A 13,196-nucleotide genomic window follows, 5' to 3' on the forward strand; every position below is an offset into this window, starting at 1 on the left:
CAGGGACAGTGGCTCTTGCATTAGTTTTGGCATGACTGGGCCTGGAAACATGCCAGATTATCAACCCTGCTGTACATTTCAGACATACAGGCTCTGAAAGACAGGGAAATTAGGGGTGGAGATAGGGAGGACAGAGTGGCCATCACCCATAACATCCTGCCTAGCCTGGGGCTCTAGTCTCTCTCAACTTTTCTCTAGTTCAGAGAGAATATGGAACTGAATGTGATTCATGCTGACAGCCAGAGTCCGCAGTCTTCTGGGCCAGGGTAAGTATATGTTCCTGACAAGTAATGCCAGGGTTTTTTTACCCATGTTTCTGGAAGTCCTGTATCTATTTCCCCAGGAGCAGGGGTCCCTAGGCAAAGTGTCAGGGAAGGTGTCAGGGCCTATGGAGGGTGGAAGTGCCTTGGGCTTAAGGTCTGTGAGCAGCTGTGACAACTCTGGCTGTAGCAGAGGCACAGCAGTGGCCAACAGTTCTCTTCAGATGCCAGATGGCCACTGACCGACAAGGAGAAGGACAAATCCTGACAAGCCTCCCTCATAGCCCCTTAGTACCAATTTCCAGCTGTCCAGAAGGAACTGAGAAGTGGGAATTGGTGGTCAGGGAAAGGTGGGTTGCAGCCACGGTTGGGCTAGGAGCCAGGTTCTCCCTACTCTGAGCTGTTCACAGGCTTGCTTCTCACAGCTGACAGTGCCCAGCAGCCAAGCACACAGGCCCTCAATAAGTTCCCCACCTTTCCCCGCACACCGTTTTACCCCACGTGTGCCTTGCAGATCTTCTATACCCATCAAGCTCCTTCTTGCTGTCTTTGTTCATGCTGATTTATCTGGAATAACCCCCCTTTGCCATCTCCAGACTTTTTACCTAATTTTTCTTATCCTCTAAAGTAGACTTCAGTCACCACCAATGCTGTGGAGCCTTTCCTGATGAGTTTCCTCTTGGCCCTGACCCCAGCTGAGTGTGGTCTATTGATCCCAGTGTCTTGGATTGGCTTGTCATCGCATTGACAACGGTCTATTAAAATCATCTGTTTAGGGGCACCTGGGTGGCTCAGTTGAGCATTTGACACTTGATCTCAGTTCAGGTCTTGATATCAGGGTTGTGAGTTCAAGCCCCACACTGGGCTCCGTGCTGGGTGTGGAGCCTACTTAAAAAAAAAAAAAAAAAAGGCGCCTGGGTGGCTCAGTCATTAAGCGTCTGCCTTCGGCTCAGGTCATGTTCCCAGGGTCCTGGGATCGAGCCCCGCATCGGGCTCCCTGCTCCGTGGGAAGCCTGCTTCTCCCTCTCCCACTCCCCCTGCTTGTGTTCCCTCTCTAGCTTTCTGTCAAATAAATAAATAAAATCTTTAAAAAAAAAAAAATCATCTGTTTATCTTCCCCCATTGTACTATGGGTTCCCAGAGAATGTTTCTTATTCATCTTTGGAGCCCCAGGGCCCAGGATCTAGACCTGACATATAATAGGTACCAGTTAATTTTTGTTAAATTGAAGCGCCACATCTTCAATAGCCCAGGGCTTTGAAACTGAGAGGAAGTAACCTCTTCCTCCCTTCCTGGTGCATATGGCTTCAGCAGCCTTGCCACTCTGGGTTTATACATTCTTCTATCTTCCCACTGGTACTACCACCCACTTACTATCTGCCTTCCCCTCAGCCCAATTTCTACTAAATCAACTTAGGGCCAAAGCTGCTCTGCCTCACAGGTGAGAATGAGCCCATCCAAACTTAAAATTTCCATTGAGTTTGGGGACTTAAGTGGGAGGTAGGAGGTAGGGTAGTGAAGTACAGAGAGCATCAGCTCTAGTGTCAGGCAGACCTGGGTTTGAATCCCATCCCATTTACCAGCTGTATGACTTTAGGCAAATCTCTTCATTTCTCTGGGTCTCAGTTTTCCGAGCATAAAACATGGGAGACTACTTTCTCCATAGGATTTGCCTTAGTTTGGGTTTCCCCAGAGGCAGACCTAATTTGAGTGCAAATACCTTAACTAGGAAGCGATCCCGGCCAGGGCTAGGATTAGAGTGATGCATGTGAAGTGCCTAGCTACAAAATGTAAAGAGGCCCGGGGGTGCCTGGGTGGCTCAGATGGTTAAGCGTCTGCCTTCAGCTCAGGTCATGATCCCAGGGACCTGGGATAGAGCTGAGCATCGGGCTCCCTGCTCAGCGGGGAGCCTGCTTCTCCCCCTCCCTCTGCTTCTCCCCCTGCTCATGTTCTCTATCTCTGTGTCTCAAATGAATAAATAAAAAAATCTTAAAAAAAAAATGTAAAGAGGCCCTCTTACCTTCACATAAGTGCCAAATCTGCCTGTACATGAACCCAAGAGTGAGGGTCCCTCACCCTAGTCCCAGCCCTGATCTAGAAAGCACTGACAGGGGAACTGGAAGTGAGGTAGGAAGAAAAGGAAACCAAAAGAGCGTACAAAATTAAGTTGCTGCTGGGAGCTACTGAGGTTCAATCCCACAGAGGAACTCTGGGAACTCTGGTGGAGTATGCACCCACCTAAGAGGTAGGAGGCTCAAGTATTTATCCCCCAACTTCCATTTTTCACTGGCTGAGGACTGCCTCAGGGGCCTAGGACCTGGCATTCCCAGGCTGTGCCACACACAAGTCTAGAGATGTGCTAAGGCAGACAGCTGCAAGTTCTTGCAATAGGACATTGTGGGTATGTAATAGAATGGTGAGTGCCCAGGGGAAATGGGCAAGGCACAGCCCCTGCCAGAGGGCTGCTGTAAGGATGAAAGGAAATTACACAACCACAATGCCTAACACAGAGAACTCCTCTTCCCCAATTTATGGTAATAGCTTGTGAAGTTCATGGAGATTTCTAGCTCTCCAAGAGTTGGCAACACCAGCAGAACATCTGCTTCCCATCTTTCAGAAGCAAAAACAAAACACAACAAAACAAAACAACCCAAAATGTAAGGGTCCTAAGTGAGCTCTAAATGCCCAGGGACCTAAACTTGTTGGGGAAGACTGGTAGTTGATGAAGCTAACGTAGTCAAGGGCTCACTCCTCTAAGAACTGTCTCCTCTTGCATCTGCATCCCATCTCTCTCTGGCTTTATCATCTCTCATCCAAACACTACTTACGACATACAAAACTAGCATCACATTAATAACTGCTGCCACTCACTCATCATCTTCTTCATGTGACAGATACTTTGCCTTTATACCCATTACCTTACTCCTTACAACCCCGTAAGTGTGATTTCCCCATTTTTTGGACAAGGAAACAAAGTCTCAGAGAGGTTAACCTGTATCAGAAGCAGGGGTTCAGACTCAGGTTGATGTGATACTCTTTCCACTGACTTTTTGTCTCTTCATTGTCTCACTAATGCCTCTCCCACAGTACCACTGGCACAGGGAGAATAAAACAAGTAGCCTTGGGCGCCTGGGTGGCTCAGTTGGTTAAGCGACTGCCCTTCGGCTCAGGTCATGATCCTGGAGTCCCGGGATCGAGTCCCGCATCGGGCTCCCTGCTCGGCAGGGAGTCTGCTTCTCCCTCTGACCCTCCTCCCTCTCATGCTCTCATTCTCTCTCAAATAAATAAATAAAATCTTTAAAAAAAAAAAACAAGTAACCTTTTTCAAAGCCATGTTCTAGGGAGATTGCCCAGTTTTAAGCTAAAAACTGCACTTTCTAGAATCAGCCTTTTCCCTTTCTTCTCTTCAGGCAAAGAGATAAACATACTATCCCGTTTATAATGTTCTACCTCCAATAAATTGCCATTTAATGAGAGAGACTAGTGAGAATGAAGTTGATGGGACAGAACTTACTAATAAACTACTTTTCGTTAGAAGGAAAATAATCAATACTAGAGTCAAAATAAAGCATTTATGAGGGGCACTGTGGTCTCACTGCCATGCACCAAAAGTGGCTTTATTTATTCCCCTGAGCCTTTGTTTCCTCACCTGAAAATTAGGGAGAATACTACCTACCTCACAGTTGCTGTGAGGATTAAATGAAGGTACATACATTACCTAAACCGTAGTAGTTCCTCAAAAAATTAATACCTATTATTTATGTGATCCTGGCCACAATGTCGGTGCCATCCAACACCAAAACATGGAAGAAATCATGAGCCTGCCATCCTGCTTTAACTCAAAGAGCTTGTGTGCAATGCCACAGGCAAGAAAACTATTTTAAAGGCCTATGCAGTGCCTTCCATCCCAGCTATCTCTGACCACCCCCTCCCAGTCTAACACATACCTCATTTTCATCTTAAAATCAAGAGAAAGGTAACTTTGAACTTGATGAATTGGAAGTTAGTAGAGTCTGAATGATGTTCCTATTTATCCTGTCCCAGGATCCTTTCCTGGTTGGCAGCCACCTCCCACAGTCTTTTATTACATCTTCAAATCAGCTTGGGCCAAAGCTAGCTTTCTTAACGTCCTTGTTTGGTCATCTCCCTCAGATAGTTGCTTCTGCCATTCGATACCCTCTCATCTTTGAAGTCTGCAAGTACACTGCAGACAGACCACATCTTGTTCTGCAGTGAAAGCTCCTGGGCAGTTTGGTCAAGAATGTGCACTCCTCTACCTATATACTGAAATAGAAGTTATTTCCTGTTGCTGCTATGACCTTTGACAGCAAGAGAACTAATCTTGGCTCTAATAGATGAATATGCCTGGTATCCCCACTGGTTAATCTAGAAGAAAAATAATTGCATAGGAACTAGTAACAGAGCATTCACTTACAAATTCCTGGTAAGAATGGCAGGAGATATCCCTCAAAGGTCCTATGCTCTGGCTGAGAATTCTTAACTAGGTTATGCAGCAAAATGAAGTGACAGGCTGCTGAATGGTAGGGATAGCAAAATAAGAAGTTGGAGTTTGCCTTGGCGTCTTCCACAATGATGTCAGGAAAGGTGAAGGGAGTAACCACACAGTGCTCAGAATTGTGCACTATACATTCAGTGAATATAGGCAGTATGTCAAAGACCAGTAATGGAATTAATTTGGAAACATGTAATTTAGGATGTAATTTAGCTCCACAATTTAAATATTCCCACCCCAAACCCTGCAACACAGAAGAAAAAAAAGGAAGATCTTCATCTTATTGAAATAAGATTTCATACAAACATAAATATATTTAAATTTTCTTTTAACTATAAGTGAATCAGACTATTATAAAACAGAATACTATACACAGTTGTCTGTATAGCTTATAGAAAACATCAAAACGAGAATGCTGCGTGGATGCTGGTGGTGAAAACTGCAGGACCAAAACTTGCTCAACAATGAAACAGGGGCCACTAAGACTTAATGACCATGGCCCACCCCTATTGCTAATGGTTTTGTCAACGTCTGGACCCTAGAAATTCAGGGTTTTCTCCTTCTTCCTCTGCCTGCTTTGGTCCGTGTCCGGCTACCTGGCCGGACGGTAAGTTGCTTTTTAAAGTCCACTAAGCAATCTGTGGCTTCTGAAATGGAAACAAAAGACTTGATGGGAGACTCGTTTAAGTTGAGATGTGGAAGGGAACTCTGCATCTCTTTGCTGCAGCCTGCCTCTTCCATCCCTGGTGAGGGCACCCTAGAAAGAAGGGGGAAAAATTCAGAATTCAACACACACCTACTAATAAGCACTAAGTATGTGTCATGCATTGTACCAGAGGCTTTTACACACATTATTAGTTCATCTAATCTTTGTAATAATCCAACCAGATAAGTACTATCATTCCCCCTTTCACAGATAAGGACACTGGGTAAATCATATACCCAAAGCCACAGTTAGATAGTGGGAGAATGAGAATTCAGACCCAAATTCCCAAACCTTTTTTTTTCCCCCTTAATTATTTTTTACCAAATTCCCAAACATCTTGAAATCTAGGTCAGAAGACCAGGGTGAGGAGGGAAGAATAAGTCACAGCTTTTGCACTCTGCCTGTTTTAACGCCATAAAACCGAACTAGCCATTCAATTCTTAGCCCAGATATGGTGGGGCGGGGGGGTGCAGCACAGAGAGGTCACATAGTTCCATGGTGATTTCTACTTTCAATAGTTTGAATATCACACTATACACAGAACCCAGGACCAGGCCTGCACTTTTCTAGAACTGCTGACAGCCGTACTTCAATGTATACCCCAATTCACCTGAAGCTTCCTGTTTCTGAAGACTTGGTCTTTATTTCTGCATCTGTAATGAGAGAGAAAAAGTAATAATGTTAATAGTGTTGTAATCATTACCACTTCTCATTGCTCATGTGCTTCCTGTGTTCTGGGCCCTGTTTTTCATCAGTCTTATACAGATCCCCATCCCCAGACCCATAAAATGTGAGCATTAGCATTCAACAGGCTCAGCTGCAAAAGTATCAAGGTGAACACTTTTGAATGAACAACCTCTGAATAATCTACTTCAAATCTGGACTTGAGGAACAAGGAGTTGCCAAGAGAAATCTGCCACCTGCAGAGATTCACAACATGCTGATCTAGAGGCAGCAGGCTATAGGGCTTGGAGACGCTGCCTTTTTATAGTCATCAGAAGGGAAAACAGATTTGCTTAGTGGAAATGAACTGTTACAACTAGAAGGTAAGCAAATCTCACCAGACTTAAGCAAACGCTTCTCTTCCATCTGCATCTAGTGAATTTTAACAACAGCAACTAACAACAACAGTAATAATAGCAGCTAACATTTATCAAGAGCCTGCTTATGCCAGGGAATATGTTTGGAACTTTACTAGATATAATCCTTAAAATCCATGAAGTTGGTATTACTAACCTTATGCAATGCTCTTAACCAATCCACTCTACTGTTCCCTAAATACTAGGCACAAAGAGACAGAGTTACTTCCTACAATCCCTCAGGAATGTAGGCTGGGACACTAAACTAAAAGTAACAAATGATGCACAAAACAATAGGAGGAGGAAGAAATGTCTGCATGTCTGGTTTTCCAAGCCTGTTTCTGTGGAAGGTATTTGGGGCTTGTGTCATTCCCTTGTGATTTGGAAATTTTTTTTTCTTAACAGCAACTCCTAAAAATTCAGGCTTTATAAAGCCTGAAATGAAATACATGATGAACAATACAGGGTATGTCCTTACCATCTTCAGGGAGATATAACCTAGACTGAGTCTCAAAGTCTAGCTAATGGGTCAAATGTACACCCACATAACTCCAACAAATAGTGAATTGGCAGTGGCTATTTTTACTGGAAGGCCTGCGACATAAGCTCAGAAAACTGGTCCTGGGGTCTTCACCTGCAGTCTTGTGCTCAGATTGTTCCAAGAGACTGAGGAGCCGGCCTTCACTGCGGTTTTTTTCCTATGACAGAGAAAAACAGATGAAAGGGTTATCTCATGGCAGAGAATCTAAAATACAACTTCCTTAGCCCAGATCACAGTTGTCTCCAGGAGAGAAGGAATATAGGACATAGCTCTAGAAAAGTCTTTTGCTTTCTAATATATGAGGGTATACAAGTAAAAATACAAACTGTGATGATGAACAGAATACATTTTCATGCCAAGAATATTATCCAAGAATGGATAACCAGAGTCAAGGCAAATTATTCCACCAAGATCATATTAAAGAACAGTAGCCTTTGACCTATGATAGATTTAGAGAGATTTAAAATAGAAAATAAGAGTTTCAAGGTAGCTTCTAGAGATAGTGATGTCAGAAGAATAAACTGGCTCTATGATATAGGCACTTACCTATGAGCCCCAACTCCAAATCACTACCTCAAAATCACCCCATTTATACAGGGGTCCCTTTCTTTTGTCATGACAGATAATGGCTTATCCATCTTAGTGTGCAGTGATTACTAAGTGAGTAAGCCTAGAATATGGAGCTGCTGCTTTATCTTTGATCTCTAAGCCAAGATTTGCTCTTCCTGATCTCTAATTGCAAAGCCCAGACAGCACATTCATCTTCCCAGTGACCAGGGGCCAGACCTCACAGCTTCCTAAGACCAGGCACACAAGGTGCTAAACAGAGTTGATCTCAAATATGTTCCTGGCAGTGGGGGTATGGTTCGATATCCTTTCTGGAAAGGAATTTGGTGGTACATTTCAACAGGTTTTAAAATGTTCATATGCATTCCCCTATGAGTTCCACTTTAGGAAATCTAAGAAATAGTCAGTGGTACGCAGATTAATGGTTCAAATACAATCTTATAATACAAAAGAATTGGAAAGAACCTGAATGTCCAATAATATGAGAATGGTTAAATGACTTCTGTGTGATACAAACATTAAGAGTAATTTTTAAAAACAGTTTGAAAATAAACCCAGGAAGGTGTCTATGCTATGATGTTAAGTTTATACACACACACACACAAACACACACACACACATACATATGGTCTCAACTACATTAAAAATGCATAGAAAAAAAAGGAAATAGGCCCAAATACTAAAAGTTGTTATCTCTAAGTAGCTAAATTGTGGGAGATAATTTCCCGATTCTTTATACTTTTTTTGGAATTTCCTATATTTCCTACAGTGAGCATGTATTACTTTTTAATTAAAAGAAAATATAATTTTAAAACAAAATCTTGTTTCTAGATAAGCAGAAAAGGGAAAGCTAGGGGCAAAAAAAAAAAAAAAAAAGGGAGGGAAGGCGCGTAAAACATTCCATACACACCTTTGGGTTCCTCAGCTGCTGCTGCTGCTTCTCCTCCACAGCTGAGCAGACCTTCCCGCTCTCTTCAGGCCCAGCTCCTTGGTCACCCCTTGCAAGCTGGAGACAGGATTCTACATGACTCTGGTACTCTCGGAATGGGACCACGGATTTACAGAGATAACACTTCTCATTCCTAGCCAATCAGAAGAAAGGGGAAAGTTTTTAGATATTTTAAGATTTGCTTTTGCCTCTGGGCTCCTGGATATATCTCAAATTGTGTTTTTATGCTACTCTCTCTCAATTGTGTTTTTACGTTATTCTGTGGAGGAGACATGTCAACCAATGCAGATTCGCTCAGCGGGATCACCAATAAAACTAACCCGACGCCAATCAAAAGGACTGAGTGATTAGCAGTTTTCCCTGGCTGTTTCTCCGTATCCTGCTGTTGCAGCAGTGGGATGGTAATGAAATCAGTTCTTCTAACTATCTCAAACAATGCTGATTGCTCTTCAGACATAAAATATTCTGCCAAACTCTTCTGAAATTAAGTGTAATAGTTTTTTCAAAGGGAAGTTAAAATTTAGACCGAAAGGGGAACACCAAGAGCATTAAATCAAGATGACATTTTTACCAGGGTGGATGAACTTGTCTGATTAGTAAATTACGTCTGTATGCTGACTTCCCTAATTCTACAACCTGCAAGATCAACTAGGAAGTTACCAAAACCATGTGGTTCTGCCAGAGGCTTTTGCACAACTTCATATACAGTTATTTTTATCTTTTTATAACAGTAGAATCTGTAGAAAGAGGGGAAATTGTGTCCTTGAAATAAGGTTTATTGGGCATCAGTGAAAATGGAATCACAGGGGACAAAGGAAGAAAATGAACATTCATTAAGTATTTTCTCTGTGGTAAGAACTGGTACAAAGGCCTTTAAACACAATTTCTCAATTAATTCTTTTGCCCTATTAAGAAGGTACTATTCTCCCCAAGGTCCTATACCTAATAAATATCAGAAGCCAGGTCTGCTTGATTCTTAAGATCAACTTAGTTTTAAGAAGCTAAAGACAACTTTCCAAAGCTTGCTATTTTAGACTTCTCTTTCTGGCCATTACTATTCAGTTACTATACAGCAAAAGAGATCTGAATTAGCTCTAAGGAAAACTTTCTCTGGAGGTCTTCAAAAACAGGAGCAAAAAACTGCCTTATGAGAAAAGCTAGACCAGTGTACCTTTAAAATTTTATGAATTATTGCAAAAACCATATATTAATCCCCTACTACATGTGAGACAGCAGCACTGTGGAAGGAGCTTAAGTTTTTGAGTCAGGTAGGCTTTGCCAGTTCTGGCCACATGATCTTAACCAGTTATTTATAATTTCCCTTCAATTTCCTTATCTATTAAAAAGAAAGAAGAAAGAAAGAAAGAAAGAAAGAAAGAAAGAAAAGAAAGAAAGAAAGAAAGAAAGAAAGAAAGAAAGAAAGAAAGAAAGAGAAAGAAAGAAAGAGAGAGAGAGAGAGAAAGAAAGAAAAGAAAGAAAGAAAGAAAGAAAGAAAGAAAGAAAGAAAGAATAACTATCTTATCAGCTATTGTGAGAGGTACAAAGTAAATCAAACACTTAGCACAGTGGCTGGTATATAACATTAGGTGTTCGACAAACAGCTATTACTGTTACTGCTCTCTCAGATGCATTTTACTAGATGCTGAGGATATAAACATGAATGAAGTCATGTATCTGCCTTCAAATAATTCACAGTCTACCTAGGAAGACAGAAATATCAAAAAAGAAAAAAAAATTACTGCAATATGGTGCGATGAATACAGTCCTAGACAAATGTCCACATGACACGATTCCAAAAGAAACAAGTGATCAGCTCTGCTCAACTGGATTACAGAAAGCAGCCATGAAATTTAGGGTCTAAAATCTGTATTTCAAAGATAAACATTTCTGCCTAATGACTAATTGATTTAACGTTGTGTTGGTAATGTCTTTACTTTCAGAAGGCATCACTTATACCCAACCACCCCTTAGAATGTACTTTCTTAGTCAAGCTGCAACCCACAACCCAAGGAAGTCACCTATGTTGCCCAACCTTTTGCAACTCAACTTCTGTACTATTATACCGCAAAATAGTTCACTGCTTCCCCAAAGTACCCAATACCAATACACAAATTCAAAGAAAACAGAAAGCTAAGAGCAATGTAGAAATGGAATGGGTGGCAGGACTTTTTTAGGGTAATTAAAAAAGATACAGAGGCCACCTGCACTGACATAAATTGGGAATAAGAAAAATAAATTCAGACATCAAAGCAATGAAGTGATTGAAAAACCAGGGTAGGAGAGGAATGGGTCTCTTTATTCAGTCCAAACAATGGTATGTTAAAAGAGCTCCGAGAACACAGCATTACCTACTTACTTGTCAATGTCTAGGGAAGTCTGGACAGCTGTCCCACTGTCACTCTTGCTCTTGGCCTCTTTTTGTCTCCGAGTCAACACTTTCAACAAAAAAAGGAGGGGAAGGGAGGCGAAGGGAGGGAGAAAGAGAGAGGAAGGAAGGACGGAAGGAAGGAAGGAAGGAAGGAAGGAAGGAAGGAAGGAAGGAAGGAAGAGGGAGAGGGAGGAAGGGAGGGAGGGAGGGGAGGAAGGGAGAGAGAGGGAGGGAGGATGGGTGGAGGAGTGGGGAGAGGGAAGGAGGGAGGGAGGGAGGGAGGGAGAGAAAGGAAGAAAGAGAGAGAGGGGGAGGGAGGGAAGGTGGGTAAGGGAGAGAGAGGGAAGGAGGAAGGGAGGGGTAGGAAGAAAACCATTAGTTGGCAGTAGACTCCAAATATAAAAGACAAAATGTATGGGAAGAAGCAAAGTTTAAAATCCTATTCCAAGGGCACCTGAGTGGCTCAGTCTTTAAGCGTCTGCCTTCAACTCAGGTCATGATCCCAGGGTCCTGGGATCGAGCCCTGCATCGGGCTCTCTGCTCAGCAGAAAGTCTGCTTCTCCCTCTGCCCCTCCCCTGCTTGTGCGTGCGCGCGCGCGTGTGTGTGCTCTCTCTCTCAAATAAATAAAATCTTTTAAAAAATAAATAAATAAAATAAAATCCTATTCCACTGGAAGAAGTGCACTATGTGGGAAACCTCTGCCTTTCTAGCAAAGAGAGTAACACCTGTAATGTATTGCCTGAAATTGCCAGCCACAAGATATTCCTGTATTTGCTAATGAGATCTTTTTATTCCCTGTTGCCATGAGATCTAAAGATCTAGTCAAGGGGCACCCGGCTGGCACAGTCAGTTAAGCGTCCGACTCTTGGTTTCAGCTCAGGCTGTGATCTCAGGGTTGTGAGATGGAGCCCAAAGGGTCTGCTTGTCCCTCTCCCTCTGCCCCTCCCCCGCTCATGCTCAGGAACACATACTCTCTCTAAAATAAATAAAATCTTTTAAAAATATTTTTTTAATTAAAAAAAATAAAGATCTAGTCCACATAAGGAAAGGTTTTGTGTAATATCCCAACTAGCAGCACTCAATCCCTTTATACTTTCCCAACCTAAATTCTGTCTGGTGTGACTACACACTGCAATGAGGTGTTCTATGACATACATAGCTACATCTATCTGAGTACCCATATTAGCTCCAATCTTTACAAAGTGCTCCAATTACAAGAGAGGAAACAAGTTCACAATGGTAACAGTAGTGGAAAAGTTTTTCCCACTACATTAGGACTACCTCCCAGTGCTAGTGGGTATAGACAGCTTTAGCCCAGGTGGCATACCAATACTTTGTCTCACACCAAAAGGCATCTATTTATAAAATAAGTCTCTTAAAAGATCTTGGAAGTTAATCAACTGTTTTCTAGTCTTCATTCCCTGCAATAACAAGAAAAAGTATAACCATCTCACTTCAAATCTTGCCTTCTTCGTGACTTGAAATCCCCATGCCAGAGAATTTAGGAAGGTTATCAGTTCACAAAATAATTTAGGTTGTAAAGCACTGATCTAGTCCAAGAGTCAGAAAACTTTTTCTCTAAAGGGCCACATAGCAAATACTTTAGGCTTGGCAGGCCATATGGTCTCTGTCACACAACCCAACTCTACACTGTAATAGAAGGCAGCCATAGACAACACATAAATAAGGGGTGTGGTATGTTCCAATAAAACTACAGAAACAGATGTCTGGCTGGATTTGGCCCCCAGCTGTTCATAGTTTGCCTACCCTTCTAGCCAACCTTCTACTCATAAAAAATGCTTTCTATAAGCATCCCCAACAAGTAATCATACAGTCTCAACTTGATTATATCCATTCACTGAGGGGAATTCATTTCCTCCTAGGGAAACTCATTCTATTGCTACACAACAATCCAGCTCAATCTGTATTTACTGGGGGCTGTATGAGTGAGTTTACCCCCTTTTCCATAAGTCAGCTCGCTCTTTGAACACTTAAGCTACATTACAATCTTAGATTTACTCAGTTGTCTGCTGAAATGTAACCTCCTTCAAAGCAGGGACTTATATCTAGTCATTAATCCAATCTCTAATGACTGCAGAAACTTTTTGATTGCCTAGGTTAATTCTAATCCTTGTAACAATCCTCTAGATTGGTATTATTATTCTGCCCTACTTTAAAGGTATGGAACATGGGGCACCTGGGTGGCTCAGTT

At 42.2% G+C, this 13,196-nt stretch overlaps 1 protein-coding gene across 4 annotated transcripts in view; it reads right to left on the reverse strand.

Moving 5' to 3' along the window:
- Positions 1–4,960: 4,960 nt before the first annotated feature.
- The window catches only part of UIMC1 (ubiquitin interaction motif containing 1), a 170,462-nt gene continuing 162,226 nt past the window's right edge, over positions 4,961–13,196 (reverse strand). For all 4 annotated transcript variants that reach the window (XM_035015054.1, XM_035015049.1, XM_035015063.1 and 1 more), the window contains 5 exons: positions 10,972–11,050; positions 8,577–8,748; positions 7,193–7,256; positions 6,090–6,132; positions 4,961–5,530 (listed from right to left, as the gene is read on the reverse strand). In XM_035015054.1, the coding sequence (XP_034870945.1) occupies positions 5,320–5,530; positions 6,090–6,132; positions 7,193–7,256; positions 8,577–8,748; positions 10,972–11,050 (569 nt within the window). In that variant the 3' untranslated portion in view covers positions 4,961–5,319. The remainder of the gene's footprint in view (positions 5,531–6,089; positions 6,133–7,192; positions 7,257–8,576; positions 8,749–10,971; positions 11,051–13,196) is intronic.

This window comes from Mirounga leonina, unplaced genomic scaffold (genome assembly GCF_011800145.1).
Source record: "Mirounga leonina isolate KUSES-001 unplaced genomic scaffold, KU_Mleo_1.0 Mir_104, whole genome shotgun sequence".
In the NCBI taxonomy this organism is placed as follows: Eukaryota; Metazoa; Chordata; class Mammalia; order Carnivora; family Phocidae; genus Mirounga; species Mirounga leonina.